Source organism: Barbus barbus, assembly GCF_936440315.1.
Source record: "Barbus barbus genome assembly, chromosome: 5".
Lineage (NCBI taxonomy): Eukaryota > Metazoa > Chordata > Actinopteri > Cypriniformes > Cyprinidae > Barbus > Barbus barbus.
Genome location: NC_136733.1, coordinates 38,899,870 through 38,920,803, shown reverse-complemented (window position 1 = coordinate 38,920,803; position 20,934 = coordinate 38,899,870). Strand labels below are relative to the sequence as shown.

Here is a 20,934-nt window from a genome sequence, read left to right as displayed (position 1 = left end):
GGCTGTTTTTGAGCTTGGCTGGTTTTTAAGAAGCCACCCATGAATGTATGATGTGCACACCACCCATGTTGAAGTTGCCAAAAGGCAGACGAGTCGATGAAGCTGGAGCTGATGACTTATGTGACTAATGTGTTATTGCATTGATCAAATCAAGAGTCAATTGTGTGATTTCAGAAATGATCTGGCCATAATTAACAGATTAAATAGAACTTGTGACTTTGTTTATATGTGTTACATGCTAATGTGGCCTTATTTGCATGTCATTTAACCTGCTTTGGAGTCGTACATTTTATGCATTGCATTTGTTCTTTGCTATTATTGTATATTTTTTTCCAGACCATGCTAGAGATGTGTTTCAGTCTGTATTTGTGTTATGTGTGTTTGTTTTCAGCTAAACCAATATTCTCAGTTGATATCCATCCAGATGGGACTAAGTTTGCTACAGGTGGCCAAGGTGAGAATCTGAACCCTCTTTCAGATTAAGCTTAGTTTGTAGAAGGTAGTTTTATTTCCATCCTAATTTAGAGACAGATCATTTGTTATCGGGAGCTGATATTTTCAATGTGGATTGACAGGTGAGGATTCTGGGAAAGTGGTAATTTGGAATATGGCCCCGGTTCTTCGAGAAGAGGATGAGAAGAACGACAGTATTCCCAAATTGCTTTGTCAGATGGACAATCACTTAGGTATTATTTGATACTTTATTTTTTCCTCTCTCAATATTCAAGATTAAAATAGACAAATAAAAAAAAATATTGTGGATTATTGATCACTTAATACTTGATTTTGTTGCATTTGTACAACTGAATAATGATTGTTTTGTCACTTCAATATATTCAGTATGACAGAATGTGAGACTGGATGTGTGACAGATGAATATTCAGTATTAAATGTTTTATGTGCATTTCAGCATGTGTGAATTGCGTGCGCTGGTCAAATAATGGCTTATACCTGGCGTCAGGAGGAGACGACAAACTAGTCATGGTGTGGAAGAGAGCTGCGTGAGTAAAACTGAGCCGTTCTGTGCATCGCTGTCTTCATTTCTCTCTTCACGCACGCACATGATGAACAGTTAAACGCAAACATGTCAAAAATGACATTTACGGTAGTTTTGCCCAACAATTTTTTTATAAAATATAATGCTTTTAAGATGCTACAATAATAATATTTTAATTCTTTTGAATATTAAAGTTAAAAAAATTAGGACGTGATGCTAAGATTGATTTTTATACCAGTTGACAGAATGACGTAGATGCCAAATGCATTACTTATTCCCCTACGCAGAATGTTGTCTTTTTTGTTTATAAGACAAACAGATGCCACACATGCATCCGCACGCAGGCCTTTGAGGCATTATGTGGTGTTTCTTTTGTTTTGCAGTTACATAGGTCCAAGCACAGTGTTTGGGTCCAGCAGTAAACTGGCTAATGTGGAACAGTGGAGGTGCGTCATGATTCTGAGGAACCACACGGGAGGTGAGGGGAAAAACGCTGCTCATGGAGATGCTGGATATTGTCTGCAGTTTTGGCATTGTGTGAAGCACATGTGGTGTTCTCTATAAATCTGATTCAGATGTAATGGATGTCGCCTGGTCACCTCATGATGTCTGGCTCGCCTCCTGCAGTGTGGATAACACCATCGTTATATGGAACGCTCGAAAATTTCCAGGTGAAAAGTCCATTTAGATTGGTAGGGATGTAACGATGCACCCTGAGCCGGTTAAAAATCGATACAATTATGTGACGATTCAAGTTAGTTGAGATGTTAAACCTATCGTGATACAATTGGGGGTGAATGTGTCTCTGAGGGGAACTGACTGTCTTTAGAAAAGTTTAGATGGTATCTTCTTTTCATCTTGCCTCTGTATTATGCATATTAAAGTAGTGTTCATATGCTCAGCGTTGCTTTGTTTATAGCAGTAACCAAAGAAACGCTGTATAGTCTATCATATTGCATCATGAACTGAGTGAATCGTTACATCCCTAATATTTGTAATGCAATGTCATTAAGTGTGTCTTAAGTGCCCAAATACGGTAATGGCCACTGTAGTATCTAGGAATTTTATAAAGTTTTACCGCAATTCAGTTCTGAATCAAAGCTTCAAATGCTGCATTTTGTATGTGTATGCCACAGAGATTGTGATGACTTTAAAGGGACACACAGGGCTGGTGAAAGGCCTGACGTGGGACCCTGTTGGAAAGTACATCGCTTCCCAGGCAGATGACCATAGCCTGAAGGTCTGGAGGACCATGGACTGGCAGCTGGAGACAAACATCACCAAACCCTTCAGTGAAGTAAGACTTCAGAGTTCAAACTGTTGGCCAGAAATGGACTTGCATTTACTCCTTTGTTTATTTGATTCTTTTTTGAGTTGTTTACATGCGCGTGACCCTGTTTTCTCCCTTTTCCCCTCTTCTCTCTTGTTTTGATTCAGTGTGGCGGCACCACACACGTCCTGAGGCTGAGCTGGTCTCCAGATGGTCAGTACCTGGTTTCAGCTCATGCCATGAATAATTCTGGGCCCACAGCTCAGATCATCGAACGTGACGGCTGGAAGACCAACATGGACTTTGTGGGTCATCGAAAAGCTGTTACTGTGGTGGTTAGTATTGTTTCAAATCTGTAATATTTCACAGAACAGCATGCATTGAAATTTCCATCGTAGTTTGTACTAGAGTGTTTTCCTTTTGTTTTGACAAATTCATGATTTGTCAAATTGGCTAAGCTAGAATTTAATCCGTGTTTCTTATTGAGTGGTTTATTAATTCCTTTCCATCTCTTTGCAGAAGTTCAATCCTAAGATCTTTAAGAAGAAACAGAAGAATGGTAGTACACCCAAACCCAGCTGTCCGTACTGCTGCTGTGCTGTGGGCAGTAAGGACCGCTCACTCTCAGTATGGGTATGAGACTGCTCTATATCACTCCTTATTTTACCCTTGTTTTCTATTTTTGCACATTGGTCCGGCCCCACTACAAAAAAGAAAAATTATATTTAAAATTAAATTATAAATTTGCAAAATCAAGGGACATTAATAAGCTTTAATAGCTTTCCTGTAGCTCAAATAGTAGAGCATGGCGCTAGCAACGCCAAGATCATAGGTTCGATTCCCAGGGAAAGCAAGAGCTGATAAAAATGTAAAAACTGTATGCAATGTAAGTCGCTAAATGCATAAATGTAATAAAATCTTAATTTACCATTTAAAATGAATGTTTTCTTTTGTAGCATATTTTAAAATGTTATTTATCTCTGTAATGCCAAGCTGAATTTTAAGCGACCTTTACTTTAGTCTTTGGTGCCACATGTTCCTTCAGAAATCATTGTAATATGTTGATCTGGTGTTAAAAAGCATTACTTGTTATCAATGTTGAAAACAGTTTTTATGAAAACTATAGATACATTTTTTGCAGTTCTTTGTTGAATAGAACTTTCAAAGGAACAGCATTTATTTGAAGCAAATCTTGTGTAACAGTGTAAAAGCTTTTACTGTCACTTTTGATCAATTTGATGCATGCTTTCTGAATAAGAGTTATTTTCATTCAAAACAATCTTGCTGACCTCAAACGTTTGAATGGTAGTTTAAACAATTTTGTGTTTATGCTCTGCTTAAAAATATTGTTTAATGTTCAAAATAAAACAGAAAACTGACAGGATAAAGCGATAAATCACATCTTGCCCATGTTAACGAGATTTTTTCCTAACCAGCTGCAACCATGGCAATGTATTTTGGCATGTACGGCCTCCCACAGTCAAACCTGATTGGTCCAAGGCCCCAAAAAGCTGTTTAAGAACTAAATATGTTCTTATTCCCTTGTTTCACCCAGTATTTCTCTTTCAGTGAGGACAGAAAAAGGGTACATATTCATGCAGTATAAGGGTGTGATTTCTGAACGTTAAGGCGATGCACCTTGAATCAGTTATCCTGCTCTTGTTTTTCAGCTCACCTCACTCAAACGCCCACTGGTGGTCATCCATGACCTCTTTGATAAATCCATTATGGATATTACGTGGTAAGAAAACAGCTTTTCTATTTTCCAAGACTATGTAGTGGGGTAAAAGCTTACATGCATGAGAGTATTGTGAACGGATCGTATCTTTCAGGACACTCAATGGGCTGGGACTCCTGGTGTGCTCCATGGATGGCACTGTGGCTTTCCTGGATTTCTCACAGGATGAACTGGGAGATCCCTTGAATGAAGAAGAAAAGGTGCAGAAAATGCGCACACACCAGTGTCAGCATTAAGTATTTAAGGCAACAAATTGAAAAACTGGAATCTCACTTAAGTTGCACACATTTAGTTAAGTATTAATAAGAATTGAATTTTCTTTGAACCATTTGTTGACATTCAGAATGTTAAACTGAATAAAAATTTCCAGTTCTACTTAAAGAGATGCACAAGACATTGTAGGAGAGTGTTTGCTAATTGCCTTTGCCTGCTTAATGCAGTGTGACGAAAACAACGATGCAGCATTTAAAAAAAAGAAATTGCTTGTAACTGGAAAAGCCAAACTGTTTTGAAAACAGCTGAGCTACTGTCACGCTTCTGAAGAATGTAAATGACTTAATAGCTTTGCTACTTTTGGTTAGTTATTTAGCACACACAAACTAACTAGGTGGCGGAAAGACTTGAGTCCCCAAAATAAGATTTCTGTATATCTTTCTGTAGAATGCTGTTCATCAGAACATCTACGGAAAGAGTCTGGCCATCACGATGGATTCCCAAATTTCCAGCACAATCATTGAGAACCCAGAAATGCTGAAGTATCAGCAGGAACGGCAGGGGAACCAGAACCCCATTGGAGCCCAGGGAAGCGGTCCTGAGAACCAGACGCCCAAACTCACCAATGTGCTCAACGGAGAGTCCCTGGAGGACATCAGAAAGGTCAGAAGAACAATACACACAGCAGTGCTATTGTAAACGGATATGCTGAATGATGATGTGGTAAATAATGATTGGTGGTTACTAGTATTTCCACCTCCCGCCATGGCTGGCTTGCAAGTTTACAAAGTAAGTTTCCTGCTCTGTCAGATATTAAAATCCAAACCACGTCTAGCATTGTTTGTTTTCATATGCTAGTTGGTTTGAGATTGAGGCATTTAAATATATGAAATTAAAATGTTTTATTTGTGACCTTAAAGAGTCCAAAAGTGTCCGAATACTTTTTGGGACTAAATGAAATAGCAGAATCATAGTGCCCGGCCCTAATACACATAATGAGTGGTTATGTAAAATTGTAATAGTTTACATGCATATTACATGCAAATACATAATGTGTGGGTGTGTGATATTAAATAATTTGCATGCACATCTGCCTGTCTCTCTGTATATGTATGTATCATTTAATTCCATGATGGTCGTAGCATTGTAGTTTAGAGAGCCTGACAATTTCGTCCTTAAACAACATGTTTGCAGGACTGCAGTTATTAACAAATGGCACTTTTTTTTTGATTGGGCAGAACCTCTTAAAGAAGCAGGTGGAGACCAGAACCGCAGATGGGAGGAGAAGAATCACACCTCTCTGCATCGCACAGCTCGACACGGGGTAACGAAAGCTCACAAGAACGCGTCTAAAATTATCACTCACCTAAACTACAGTATACCCTCAGTGTCTGAATGTCTTTCTTTTACCCAGGGACTTCTCACCAGCGTTGTTCAACAGCGTCCCAATCTTGCCGGGGTCTTCCGCATCGACTCAGCTCACCTCTCAGATCTCTTCGGATTCCAGTACGGCCAACTCGCTTGGCTTGCGCCCCTCACATGACCCCACCACCACCTCTCCCAACAAAACTGCGGAAGACAACAAGGACAGGTAGGTGCCATTTCCCCTCTCTCTCTCTCAACCAATACTTTTTAAAAATCTAAAAATCTCTTTCTCTGGTCTCTCTTTTAGTGGAACTGCAGCTGTGAACTCGATCGGGATGAAATCGAATCTGCTGTTGACATCTGCCTCCAAGATCGAGCCCATGAAAGCGCTGGATTCACGATTTACCGAAAGGTCAAAGGCCACGCCAGGGGTCACTAGTGTACCCCTCACTATAGGCATCACCCCACTTGAGAGGTAATAAAGTCTGCATGATGGTCATGCTCTTCTAAACTGAACTTAAAAACAAACTGACGTTTTTTTGTGGTTCTGTCTCAGGGTAAAAGACAGCAGCTCTGTGAAGGAGCCAAAAGGAAAAGATGAGAGCAGCAGCGACAGTGAGGACAAGATCATGGTGAAATCGCTATCTATGGCCAAGAGGAAGGGAGAGATGGAGGGAGCAGAGGTGGTAGAGAAGAGGAAGAAGGGAAGGCCGAGGAAAGATGCCAAAATGATGCCCATATCACAGCCCTTCCCACAGGTGACATTTCTTCTCGAAAGATGTCTGGACCCCAAAGTCGATGGATGGGGGGCCTGTTCAGATCTTTTCTGAGGGGTTTTACTGTGCAAACTGTGTAAATGCTAAAGTACAGCATGCTGTAAGTATGTAAAATACAGCACTGCTACCAAAAATATTTTGAAAGTATATTTTTAGGATTTTTATACATATTATAGACTACCATTCAACAGTTTGAGGTCTGTAATATATTTTTTTAATGAGTTTGAAAGAAGCGTCTTATGCTTACCAAGGCTGTATTTATTTATCAAATACAGTAGAAACCTTTAATATTTTTGAAATATGATGATCATTTTAAATAACGGTTTCATTTTTTTTTTTTAAGTAATTTATTTCTGTGAAAGCAAAGCACAGTTGTGCTGCTTAATATCTTTGTGGAAACAGTTATTTTTTTCAGGATTCTTTCATGAATCGAAAGTTCAATAGAACTGGATTTATTTGAAATATAAATGTCTTTGTCACTCCTGATCAATTTAATGCATCCTTGTTGAATAAAACTATTAATTAAAAAAAAATAATAAATCATACTGACCCCAAACTTGTGAACAGCAGTGTATAAATGTGTATATATAAAAAATATAAGAAAAAAATCTATATTAGTCGACTATGGCTTCTATACTATAATCCCTATATCTTTTATTGTCTTTCTTTCTATTATGAGACCCTGAGGGTCCTTCATTAGAACCCATGTGATTGATAGGTCTTTTCTCTTGTAGACTCCAGTCTCAGCGGAGAAGGAGCCATCTCGATTGACAACACCTGTAGCGGTGTTAAAACTTCCTACCCCATCCATAAAGAAATCATTCAGCTCTCAGGTATGGCACAAAAACTCTCTACACCCAAGATATCAGTCCTGTCTGTGCAATTAACGCTTTCGTCAGATCACAATGTGTAATCAGGAAGCTCAAGGAGTATGTCTGAAAAAGTGTTAAATGTAATTCAGTCACAGACTCAATAGCATTGCTGGAGGAAAAACCAGCCTGGTTAATGACTCAGGATCTAAATCAGCTAACAATAAAAACAAGGACTGAAATCCACAAAACGTTCTCATTTTGATTTCATGGGGTTTTTAACCTGCGGTTTAGGTGAGCACACATGGCGCCACGTATCTGGAGGTGGAGAACGAGGTCTCTGTAGTGTCTGGAGCTCGTCTCAGTCAGCTCAAATGGAGCAGAGAGGGGCGAGAGTGGGACATACTGCTGCCCAGTCGCATCATCATTGCAACCAGCAGCAGGTAAGCACACAACACACTGGTTTATGTCTGATTTTAATACCTTGAGTAAAAGTAACTTAGTTTGTTTCTTTCATAGCGATGTTGTTGCTGTAGCTTGCGAGGACCGCACACTCTCTGTCTTCACTACATGTGGACGGAGACTGATTCCATCCATCATGCTGCCCGCCCCCGTGTCTGCACTTCATTGCTCGGGACACTTTGTCATGGTGCTGATGGCATCAGCCACGCTGTCTGTCTGGTACTGACCCTTCCTCTCGGTTTCTCAATAGAAAAGTCCAGACAAGTCATTTGTTGATTGATTGCTTAAAACATGGCCTTGTTTGTAACAGGAGTCAGGATGATTTGTGCCTCTCTTTTTTAAAGCCTAGTGATTATTTACATCAATTCTAAAAGATCTAGATCTGACACGATGTTAAATGTCTGGTATTGTCTTATTTTCTGCAGGGATGTTCAGAAACAGACAGCTTTGGTCAAAAATGAATCTCTGAATCCAATCTTATCAGGTGTGATTTTGCTTTCTTTCTTTAATAAATTAATGAGATCTTCCTCCTTTTTATATCTTTGTTGACCTCATTAATTGACTCTTCACTAAACTCCACCCCCTTGATTTCTGCTGTTCATAAATATTATTGTTACATGGGCTGGAAAAATAATTTTTGTTAACAAAGTGATTTAAAAAAGAGACTTAATAAGAGTAATTCTTCAGTAAGAAGAAAAGCAATTACAAGTGGCACAAGGACACAATGTTTGATCAAAAGTCACAGTAAAGACATTTATAATGCTACAATAGATATCTATTTCAAATAAATGCTGCAATTTTAAACTTCCTATTCATCAAAGAATCTGGGAAATAGAAAAATTGATCACGGTTTCCACAACAACGAGAATAAATGTTCTTTGAGCGGAAAATTAGCATATCAGAATGATTTCTGAAGGATCATGTGAAACTGAAGACCATTGAAAGAGTACTGAGTGCTGACTATTCTGCTTTGCATCACAGAAATACATTCAAATTTCAAATAGAAAGTGTATTTTAAATTGTAGTAGTATTTCACAGTATTACTGTTTTTTTTTTTTTTTTTTTTTTTTTTTTTTTTTTTTTTGCTGTGCGTTTAAAAAACTTGCGGTACACAAAACTGCTGAATTGCATGAAAAGAGCAAAATGATGGGTAGCAATAATTTGACGAATGAAATAGGAGTCAGTTGAAATATTATAATACCTTATCTTTCTCTCACTCCAGGCACAGACGCCACAGTAAGTCAGTCTTTTTTGACTCAGCAAGGTGTAGCTGTGGTGTCGTTGTCAAATGGAAAAACATACTGCTTTAACTCATCGCTGGAGACCTGGTGAGTGATACACAAGCCATGTGTTAAGTTTTAACAACCTGAACCTGACCAAAGAATTTTCAGGGCCACTATGATTGTCTTTTCTCTCTTCTCTAATAGGAATTTGATCGCAGATAAGCAGGACTCTCTTATACAGTCCGCAGACTTCCGCAATTGCATGTCCTCTCAGGATGCTCTGGGCTCCATGGGGCCACTGGCCCTAACACAGGGCCGTAATCTAAGGTAACAGCCATTTTAGTGCTTTGCTAATGCTGCTTTCTGATTCACAATCCCTAGAATTAGCTTTAATACTGATTTGATGAGAATAGGGAAGTCCACACTAAAACTATAATGATAACATAGCAGAACAACATTGTTGGAATTACTCATTTAAAGAGCTTGAACATTTAAAGGGATAGTCCACCCAAATATTTTGTCATCATTTACTCGCGTTGTTCCAAAGCTTTATGAACATCTTTCTTCTGTTGAGCATGAAAGATATTTCGAAAGATAACCAGAATGTTGCTGGTAGCCATTGACTTCCACAGTATTTTTTTTTTTCCATTGTAAGAAATTCAATGGCTTCAAGCTACCTTCCCTAGTATCTTCTTTTGTGTTGCGTCAGTGTATGCTAAGTTGGGGGTGAACAGGCCTTAACCATCTCTTTTGTCTGTGTCAGTGCGGGGCGCTTGGCATCTCGCTTGTCTTCGACTCCTCACCACTTGCAGCAGGGAATGACTCTGGCCTTCCTGGAGAACCAGCTCTCCTCCGCCCTCATCCTCCTCTCAGCAAGCGAGTACAGGCACTGGCTTCTCATCTACGCACGTTTCCTTGTAAATGAGGGTGAGTGAGAAGGTGGTCAGCTGGTAACAAGAGCCAAGAGGGTCTGTTAAAGTAAAGCAATAGTTCCCCAAAAGCTACAAATTTGCTGAAAATGTATTCACCCTCAGGCCATCTAAGATGAAGATGAGTTTGTTGCTTAATCGGAGCAGATTTACAAAAGCTCTGTGTGTATCCGTGCAGGTTATGAGCAGAGGTTAAGGGGACTATGTCAGGATTTACTAGGACCCGTTCACAAATCCAGCAGCAGCTCCTGGGAGCCAACAGTCCTGGTATGAGTTTTTTTGGAACCTCATTACAGATTTATGTACTGAATTATTGGTAGTGTTGTTGCATTTACCGATTAAACCAAACATGTCTTTCAAAATCATTTTCAAAGCTTGCTCTGTTTTCTGTGTCTATTTCAGGGACTGAGAAAGAGGGATCTGTTGACAGAGGTGTTGCCTGTGATTGGTCAGAACTTGCGTTTCCAGAGACTCTTCACTGAGTACCAGGATCAGCTCGAATTGCTGCGTTTGAAATAGCACTTCATCTTTGACTTTTTGATGTTTCACCCCTGACCCCTTCCTGGCCTGTACATGTGCTAACGGTCTGCCGTAGCTTTACTGACAGCACTATCTTTAAAGCAGACATGGACACTAATAAAAATGGACAAAAATAATGATGCTTTTTTTAAAGAATTAATTTGTATTAAAGAATACATTTATTAATTATGTTTGTAAACTTTGTGCCGGTGGTAGGAAAGAGGAAAGGATGGGTGAACTCACATTTTGGGGTAATTTTGATCAAGCACAAAGTTTGCATGGCAGTCATCTTAAAACTGGACATTTTTACTTCTAAACTCTAAAAGTTGCTGTAAGTGGTGATCCAACTCTCCCTCCCTCCTTTCTTTGGCTTTCAGTTCTTATTTGTACAGCCACTTGTCATTTATTTGTAAATGTTTGTACAAGGCAATTTCATTTTTCTCCGTTTTCTATAAAATGAAGAAAATGGTAATCCTTCAATTAAAAAATAAACAATTTACCAATTCTAAAATCTGATGCTCTTTTCTTTCTCGTATGTCTTATTTAATTCTGGTGATTTATTTGCTGGTGCTACAAACTTACTAACATCAGGGCATTTTTCTTGGTCATATGTAGCACTACCTTGTTTTGGGCAGGCGGTGGTAGTAGAGATCTGACTGTTCCCACAGGGTAACAAGAAAAAGAGCGTTTGGCAAGAAAGCACTGTAAACTTTTTTTTATGATAATTTTTTTAGGAATTACAAGGTTTAAGTTGGTAGAAATATAACCTGAATCCTGATAAGTGTTATCCATGATTGCACTTATTTGAGCAAAAAAACCCCGTAAAAGCAGTAATACTGTAAAGTATTACCATTTACATTAAGGGTTATCTATTTTGATGACGTATTCTTGTGACGGCAAGGCTCTATTTTCAGCAATAATTACTACAGTCCTCAATGTCAGATTTCAAATATATGATAATGTGATGCTCAAGGAACATTTGTTATCAATAATAATAAACGGTTGTGCTGCTTAATATTTTTGTGGAAACTGCCCTACATTTCTTTCCACAAGATCCTTTAATAGACCGTTCAAAAAAACAGTTTTTTTAAAATAAAAAAAACATTTTTGTAATGTAAAAGTCTTTACTGTCAAGTTGACTTATTCAATGCATCCTTGCTGACTTATGAAAAAAATGATCTCAGACCAATGACTAGCCTAATAGTATGTGCTTTTTTATACTGTTCATTAAATTGATTACGAATATGAAGCTATCTGATTATTCTGACTAACGGAATACTGCAGAATCTTTGTAAGGACATCAAATATTATTGAATCTCGCTTCTCTTTTAAACTAGAAGGATGATGGTTAACTGATGCCAACTGGCAACCTCCACACAAGTGAAAAGCTTGAGACCTTCATAAATGCCACAGTATCCACAGTACTCGCATACAGAAGATTCACATTAATACAAAAGCTTTTGATTCTCACAACGTGCACAAACGTAAAACTCATCAAACATGAACAACTTTCTTTTCAAGTGGCAACAGTTATGACCCTACTGGATGGCTTGGTGTTTAATGGATGGCTTAGCATTGTGCGAACGATGGAAACATCTCTTAAAAGCAGGAACAGCTGCGTTTTAACACTAGAGGATAAACACCTGAGATCCGCACATTAACACACATGCAAACTAATTCATAAAGAGACCCCTAGCATGGACAATATGCCTCTTAAATAAGTCAGAAGTGTCTGTGTTCAGTGTTCAAAAGCATTCATTACTAATTCACATTTCTCTGCTCATCATATCAGTTCAGAGGCCTTGCCTAAGGGCTTGAGCGTGTCAGCTCTCTGGGGCTCAAATGCTCTTTTTGGCGCCGGAGTTCGGAGTGATGCCATTTTTCTGAATGAAACACAGCTAAAATCACTTCAATCTTGTTGATCTGAACATTTATATAAATGTTACAAAACGCCATTTTAGAGAAACCTTTTTGTTGCTTACTTACAGATTACATTACATTTACATTTAGCAGACGCTTTTATCCAAAGCGACTTACATTGCATTCAAGTTACAGTTTTTACATTTGATCAGCTCTTGCTTTCCCTGGGAATCGAACCCATGGCCTTGGCATTGCTAGCGCCATGCTCTACCATTTGAGCTACAGGAAAGCATAAGATTTAAGGCAAAAGTAGTTCACACACTTTCAAAAGCTTGTGGTCAGTATTTTTTTTTTTATATAAAGAAATTGATACTTTTATTCGGCAAGGATTTGGATTCAGTTGATCAAAAGTGACAGTAAAGATATAATGCTACAATAGATTTCTATTTCAAATAAACAGTTCTTTTTATTCATGAAATAACCCTGAAAAATAGTTTCTGCAAAAATATTAAACAGCACAACTGTTTCCAGCATTGATAATAATAAATCTTTCTTAACCATCAAATCAGCATATTAAAATAATTTCTGAAGGATTATGTGACATTGAAGACTGAAAACTCAGCTTTGCATCATAGGAATAAATTATATTTTAAAATATTTTAAAATAAAAACCAGCTATTTTAAATCAAAATAAAGCTTTATTGAGATCCCTTGTGGGCAATTTGAATGCAGCGAAAAACAACAGACCTGTACAATACATTCATAATAATAATAATAATACATAAAAATATATGAATTAAATTAAATATAATATATTTCCGTAATTATATTTCACAATATTACTCATTACTATATTTTAGATCAAAAGAATGCAGCCTTAGTCAGCTTATGTAAGAGATTTATGTCAAAAAAATAAAAAAATATCTGACCCCAAACATTTAAAGGGTAATGTACTGTGGCCCCAAAAATGCTAAAAACCTTTAAAAATGCAAAACTGCATTGAAATGTCAAAGCAGCAGCTGATCAGCAAGAAAAAAATGTTAGTTTGTGAATTTGAAATCTAAAAACAAAGCAACCCAGCTCTGAAAGCCACAATCTTAACAGTATAGAGTGAGAATATATATATATATATATATATATATATATATATAGGCTTTAGATTGAGGACAGAAAACAGGAGAGGAGAGAGAGACAGGAGGATGAGTGCAAGTGACACATGTGCTGCCAACATCTCACAAGGTCTGACTCTGAGCTAAACACAATTTAAAAGCCGTCCCCTCAAAAACCCACCGCCTGAAACCTCACACACAGCACATTTCATGATTTACACACTCTCAGACTTTCAGCTCTCAGACCAGTGCGAAGAGTAATAGCTCACTCCGGCTGACTCTGTGTGGAGACAGTCTGTTGGAGCCATTAAAGAAAGCTTATTAATTCCACGTTTGTGTTTAGATATTTTATAGCTTGTTTAATTGAGTCTACCTCGATCGTGAAAGTGAGGCACGTGAATGAGTTTGAGACATCACAAAAGGCGGGGAATGGGCTGGGAGAAATTGAGTTTTTGACCACTTCATTAAGTTTGTTTGTATAAAAGGCCTTCCTTTAAAGTGGATTTTGTTTTATATAAATTTTCAATCGATGTTTCATCAACTAATTGTTCGGATTCAATAAACAAGAAGGATTTGAAGTGTGTACCAAACAAACACACAACCATGCTTCAATGGCCGAAAAGGCCGAAACACATGTATTAGTTCATTGTTCATTTCTGATTACATTCTTTTAAAGCTCACTGGAAACTGATTTACTCACCCTCATCCAAACTTTGACTTTCATGTGTGGAACACAACAGGAGATGTTTAGCAGAATGTCCAAGCTGCTTTCCCCTCCTGTTCAATAGAAGTGAATGGGGACTGGAGCTGGTGACCTCTAAAAATAATGAAAAAAGCACCATAAAAGTAGTTTGTATGACACTTGGCTATACTTTCTGTACAGCTTTGTGTTAACAAGCTGATATTTAAATTTGAATTTGCACACATTCAAACCTGACACCTCAAAATGTGCTGCTCGGCTGTGTGACTGTCTCTTGGGCATGAGATGACAATATATGTATGACAGTAGTTCTCAAATAAGTTCTTATTTTTGGAAAACAAATTGTCACCCATCAATTATCATGAACACTCAAAACTTTGAAAGACTACTTTGTGACAAAAGCCCATCAAATTTAAGTTAAAATGTGATGTTTGTATATTTGGGTTGTATGAATTATGAATGGACAGGTGACATTTGGGCCACGCTGCCTTTAGCAGAAACAGACAGTGGAGGTCAATGAGTGGTCCGTCTGTCAGAGAGGAAACCTCACAGGAGATCTCAGGCTGTCGAGGCTGTCGAGGCCCGAGTCTTTTACCATCTCAACCTGTCGACAGATTTGATGGATATGACAGCAGCGCACTGTAGTGAAGCTGAACACGGTTTTGCTTAAATCTATTTGAACACTCACAAGAAAATGAGTTTTGAAGATATGAATTCCACTCTCATTTTTCATCATTTTGACTCCAACTGCAAAACTAGTTTATCTTGAAGTAAGGAACAGAAAACAGAACTATTTTTTTTTTTACCTTTTTTTAAACAAAGAACCTGGAAGCAGTATCTCAGTAGCTTTATAGTTTAGCATAGGTTCACATGGATACAGGGTTCATATTTTACCCTGAGATAAAGTTATTTCATGCTGCTGAATCTAAAACAACATGGCAAAAGAAATCATATTTTGTAGTTCAAACCTAATGTAAAACCTAATAAGACAAAAAGGTTGTATATCAAGAAATAATAGCAAGAAAATACATCTTGTCCTAAGGAGCTGCATGCAATGTAGCCTACAGCACAAGCTGTTAAGTCTGATTGACTGGCAAACTCTGAAGAGGTACTGTTTAAATTAGTCTGATGGATCCTTCACCGAATAAACTCCATCAGTTACTGAATACTGTTACTGAATCAACACCGCTTTATTGTTCAGTGAAGAAAAATTGGAATGAAATACATTAAAAGATATCAAATATGTACAGTCATGGCCAAAAATATCGGCACCCTTGGTAAATATGATCAAAGAAGGCTGTGAAAATTAATCTGCATTATTAATCCTTTTGATCTTTTATTAAAAAATATTCACAAAAATCTAACCTTTCATTGGATAATAAGAATTTAAAATGGGGGGAAATATCATTATGAAAATAATATGTTTTTCTCTAATACACATTTCCCACAATTAACGGCACCCTTTTATTCAATACTTTTTGAAACCTCCATTTGCCAGTTTAACAGCTCTAAATGTTCTCCTATAATGCCTGATGAGGTTAGAGAACACCTGACAAGAGATCAGAGTCCATTCCTTCATCCAGAATCACTCCAGATCCTTCAGATTCACAGCTTCTTCTCTTCAGTTCACCTCACTCATTTTCTACAGGGTTCAGGTCAGAGGACTGGAATGGCCAGCAGAAGCTTGGTTGTTTTTGAGGTTTGTGTTTGGATTATTGTACGGTTGGAAAATCCAAACATGGCTCATTATAAGATTTCTAACAGTCAGTCACTTATTGATTTTTTTATCTGTTGGTATTTGATAGAATCCATGATGCCATGCATCTAAACAAAATATCCAGTACCTCCAGCAGAAATATAGGCCCACAACATCCTAAATACAGCAGTATATTTCATTGTACACATGGGGTACTTTTTATCCCTGTGTTCACCAAACCCATCTTGAGTGTTTGCTGCTAAAAAGCTAATTTTTTTAGTATCATCTGACCATAGAAGCCAGTCCCATTTGATGTTCCAGTTGTGTCTGACAACTGAATATGCTGGAGATTGTTTTTGGATGAGCTAGGAGAATTTTTCTTGAAATCCTCCCGAACAACATGTGGTGATGTAGGAACTGTTTGACAATTTGACAAAGGTTTTCTGACCCCGAGACTCAACTATTTTCTGCAATTCTCCAGCTGTGGTCCTTGGAGAGTCTTTAGCCACTCAAACTCTCCTTCTTACCGTGCATTAGGACGATATAGACACAAGTCCTCTTCCAGGCAGCTTCATAACATTTTATGTTGATTGGAAATTCATAATTATTGCCCTGATGGGGGAAATGGGAATTTTAATAAAATACATCAAGCCACAATGTCTTACTTTTTTATTTTTTTTGTGAAAAAGTTAGCGTACAACGTATTTACCTTTGAATCTTTGAAGAGATGTTGTTGTTCTGTTTTACTCAGGTAAATTCACAACTTGGGATGCGAGTTAAAACTTTATAATTGTAGTTTTTGGAGCAGTAGAGAGGTGCATGCCTTTTTTGTTTAATGTTCATGTTTTCTCCTGTTTTTGGTTAGAAAGGGAGTAAGGTAAGACTTCTGTTGTTTGTTTTCAATTTTGTGAGTTTAGAAAGTACTCTCCCCTAAGTTTTATATTTCGGCCTGGTCCCCTCCCGAAGCTTTATTTGCTCCCCTCTTTGTGCTTGTTTTTTTTTTTTTGAGCTTGTCAAATAAACCACTGTTTGAGTGTAACACAAATCTGTGTGATTTTTGTGGAGTGCTGGGACAGGAGAGAGGAGTTCCTGGTTGCCTATTAACCCTCTGGGGTCGACAGTATCACCGGCGATACCAGCTCGGTTTTTTTAAGAGTTTTTGTTTTTTTGGTTTGCGTTTGTAAATTTCCTTGTTACCCCCGTCCTGACCCTAGACTAGGAAGGCACGTAACAATATACTTCAGAGATATTTTACTTGTAAGAATTTCTAGGGGTGCCAATAATTGTGTCTGTGTATTTGAGATTTTTTTTTAATTCCACAATGATACCCCCATTTTAAATTCTTATAATCCAAAAAAAGATTTTTTATTTTTTTTAGTAAAAGATCAAAAGGATTAACAATGCAGCTTAATTTTCACAGCCGCCTTTGATCATATTTACCAAGGGTGCCTATATTTTTGGCCATGACTGTATGTATGAACGGAAATTAAGTACTACAATTGACTAAATACTAAAAATGTATAAAATTTAAATAAAATAAAAAAAAGTTGAAAATATGAAAATAAAAGCCAATGCAAAATATGTATGTATATATATATATATTTTAATTGAACTGCATCAGTTTACACTGACCCCCCCCACACACACACACACACACGTACATAAAACATAACTTACAAAAGCACATAACAAAATGACTAAAACTTAACTAAAATTAAAATGAACTTGAAAGTATAATATAAAAGCTAGTTAATATTTTAAGCTATTAATATAATATAATTAAATTAATATATATAATTAAATAAAACAAAAAACCTTGCTACGTGTACTGCATTAAACTAACCAGGACTTGTCACAACACTTACATATTGCTTAATACTGACAGAAACTGAGCTGGACGATGACATCACTGAATCAATGATGAACTGACTTTAACTAGAAAGTGTTTACTATCGTCCTTTTTTTCGACACTATTTTCCTGTTTAATACTGTAAAGCTGCTTTGACACAATCTGTATTTTATAAAGCGCTATATAAATAAAGGTGGCTTGACCTTTTGTTGTTTTGATTGCTTGATCGTTTGTAAGCCGCTTTGGATAAAAGCATCAGCTAAATGATTAAATGTAAAATACAGTAGCATCGCTGCATTACCCACCATGCAATGTAGATCAGGTGAGCCTCTGTGGGTCAGTTTCTCCTCTCTGTGCAGAAGCAGTGGGCAGCAGGGCCACATGATGGCAGTCCATCTACACCTCTCACTCCTCTTATTACGTCCTCTTTTTTTCTGTCCCTGGAGAGAGCTGTGGGAAAGGGACAATGCCATTGCTCTCAAGGTTGAAGCTGGGAGAGAAGCAACCTCAGTGTGTCAGGACTGGTTTTAATACAATATAAATCCTGGTGTTGAAAAGGCTTAGAGTAAAATATATTAACGGCGTCCCTCAGACTGGCACAAACAACGACACTGTGGCCCCTGGTCCCTGGCCCCGCTGTCCTCCTTGACTTACTGACAAGAGATGCAACTTCCTAGAGGGAGGACTACAAACATTAATACTTCACACATTCAGTTTTTCACATTTTATATGATCTTAACGATCATATTATAATTGTAAAGCATAAAACTATAGCAATTTACCTACGCACACCAGTGACAGCATGTCAGTTGAATTCTATAACACTGCTCGGCAAGCATAGTTGAACTGTTAAGCTGTATTAATCTGTATTTAGTTTTTTGGTTATTCTTGTGCAAACTAAACTAAACTATAAAAAAACCCTGTCAAGGGTCACTGAAGTGATTTGTTGCTTTAATACATGTTATTGACAATAATTAGTGACTTTGTAAAATTTTAAATACGTATAGCATATTTATTTTTGAATTCTACATTTTCATTATGTATGTTACATCGGTTATTTGATTAACATCCTAATCTGAAAGTCAATGTAAAAAAGTCAGTGCTTACAGTCAGTGCTAAAGACAGAATTTGGGAACTTTTCATGGCATGTCTTGGGTGAAATTACTGTTATAATAATTGCTAGGCTTGGAAAATTCTGACATGCTAGCTATGATATCGTTCAGAACGGACTACCGTCTAATTTAGGCATCAAGGTGTGATCATACCAATTGCTATGTGTTCAAATCATTTTCCTGAAAGAGAAGAACAGCCAACATCTCCCTTTAAGCAACACTTGTTTATATTCATAATGCTCTCCATGATGAATTTCTTTCCTACACAAAATGAATTGTATATAATTATATGTATGACTTTGCCACTGCAGTGCAACAATTTGATATTTTTACTTCTTCACTTATTGATTATTATAATTAATATCCAAAATAATAGGTTGCTCAAAGACCAGCATGTAGCTTTGATGGAGATGAACAGTTGTTTTCAAGCTGCTCTGTTCGTTGTGGCTTCTGTGCAAAGAGAACATGATTGGCTCTCAGCACTCCAAAATAAAAAAAATATATATTTTTTTTAAAATTACTCACACTCAGGCCATCTTAAATTGCTTGTTTTTTCATTGGAAGAGATTTGGAGAAACTCAGCATTACATCACTTGCTCACCAATGGCTCCACTGCAGTGAATGGGTGCCGTCAGAATGAGAGTCCAAACAGCTGATAAAAACATCACAGCAATCCACACGACTCCAGTCCATTCATTAACATCTTGTGTAGCAAAACGCAGTATTTAACAAATCACGCAGTAAGAAACAAATCATCAATTTAAACTTTATCCTATAACTTATATAATGTTTCTCATAATTCAGATCAGAACAGCAAAGTGACAAACTGATGCTTATGAAACTTTAATTGAAAAGGCCAGTTTTACCCCAATTTACGAGCCAGGAGCACATCTTCACAGACTTCCCCTGGTGTCCTGTTGGGTAGAAGCACTTGACTTCTGTTGAGCTCTGTCAGCACTAATCTGAAATGTCTATATCTCTTATCTGGACTTAAAGTCTGTGCGGGCAGCAGTCTAACACTTCAGTTTCAAACAGCTGATAAGATCTTGGATCTGAGAGACAGACAGGGGGAAGGTGGGCGGACATGGTTCTGGAGTCAACTGTATATAAATACACAACAGCGGGGAAGTCTGCGAGGACTGACGGTTTTGCCGAGCACCTGTTTGGCTACCTGGCAGCTTTCTGACATGGTTTCCTCCCTGCAGATCCATCAGGACAGGTCTGATGCTTGTATTTTCAGAATACTGACATGGTGACACTGCCACAAAACAAAACAAGAAGCAGTCAATCAAATGATTGTTGGACAATTAATCAAAAACACAGTCATCTGGCTGTTAGAAGAGCCAGACTGCTCACATGCAAACATACAAACACAAATGGAGTTCTCCAGACAAATCAATCAAAGTTGGGGTTTTGGGGTTAACATTATTTAAATATATATCTTTAGAATACACAACCCACATATGAGACTTTAGAGCACAAAGCACACTGTCAGATGCAACAAATGTCCATCTGGAGTCTATAAGCAATAAAAAGAAAACATGAAAAAAGAAAAAAAATTGGCATGACAATAAATACAGAAAAATCAGAGCTATAATCTTTATAAAATCAAATGAGCTGAGTAAATCTTATTAAAATACCAAATAAAAATACAATATTAAAGTAGCCAACTTGTATAGAGATACATAGTTGTCATTGTTATTTAATAATTTCTTGTTTTTAATTAATTACACAATAGCAAATTTGCAGCAAAACTCACATTTATTTATCATAAATGCATGTTTTTATTTATTATTAATTTATTTATTATAAATGCATTTATTAGATTATAAATGTGTTTCTTATATATTTTTATACTTATTATAAAAATAAAATTATAAATGTAATATTCATTGTTATTGTTCACATTATTCATTCAAGAATAGTTCTTTTAGATAAACAATTACACTAAAAACACTTTTAGGTGCGCAAACCAAGTATAATCAGTTGGTCTTTTAATACAACACAGTAAACATACAAGCAAATGATTCAATCTTTACACATATACTGTAGTTGCAGTGATTGCAGTTGTCAATTCTGTTGTTCGAGTTGTTGTAAGAAAAACTGATTTTTGGGAATTTATAGAAGAAGTGAGCGGAGAAACAACTCAATATAATTAGTTTGACAATCAACCTTTTCTAAGCACTTTCTTTCGCTGATTATTTGTCATGTTTTGTACCCTGTATCATACAGTGCCAGGTAATCTGGAAGTTGCACTTCTATAATATTCTTTAGAAAGGAGAATGATGTTCATATCTCACCCACATC

The 20,934-nt window shown here is 37.1% G+C and overlaps 1 protein-coding gene across 1 annotated transcript in view; it reads left to right on the top strand.

The window, feature by feature from the left end:
- Positions 1-10,814, top strand: part of LOC306869869 (protein HIRA-like) — an 11,779-nt gene extending 965 nt beyond the window's left edge. The window contains exons 2-25 of the mRNA XM_079416796.1: positions 392-454; positions 576-686; positions 911-1,001; positions 1,381-1,475; positions 1,573-1,668; positions 2,134-2,294; positions 2,435-2,602; positions 2,787-2,900; positions 3,938-4,008; positions 4,100-4,205; positions 4,666-4,881; positions 5,457-5,542; positions 5,633-5,809; positions 5,891-6,058; positions 6,140-6,341; positions 7,094-7,192; positions 7,463-7,611; positions 7,688-7,849; positions 8,056-8,114; positions 8,853-8,958; positions 9,058-9,180; positions 9,617-9,780; positions 9,961-10,049; positions 10,185-10,814. Of these exons, the coding sequence (XP_079272922.1) occupies positions 392-454; positions 576-686; positions 911-1,001; positions 1,381-1,475; positions 1,573-1,668; positions 2,134-2,294; positions 2,435-2,602; positions 2,787-2,900; positions 3,938-4,008; positions 4,100-4,205; positions 4,666-4,881; positions 5,457-5,542; positions 5,633-5,809; positions 5,891-6,058; positions 6,140-6,341; positions 7,094-7,192; positions 7,463-7,611; positions 7,688-7,849; positions 8,056-8,114; positions 8,853-8,958; positions 9,058-9,180; positions 9,617-9,780; positions 9,961-10,049; positions 10,185-10,301 (2,993 nt within the window). The 3' untranslated portion in view covers positions 10,302-10,814. The remainder of the gene's footprint in view (positions 1-391; positions 455-575; positions 687-910; positions 1,002-1,380; positions 1,476-1,572; positions 1,669-2,133; positions 2,295-2,434; positions 2,603-2,786; positions 2,901-3,937; positions 4,009-4,099; positions 4,206-4,665; positions 4,882-5,456; positions 5,543-5,632; positions 5,810-5,890; positions 6,059-6,139; positions 6,342-7,093; positions 7,193-7,462; positions 7,612-7,687; positions 7,850-8,055; positions 8,115-8,852; positions 8,959-9,057; positions 9,181-9,616; positions 9,781-9,960; positions 10,050-10,184) is intronic.
- The last annotated feature ends 10,120 nt before the right edge of the window (positions 10,815-20,934 follow it).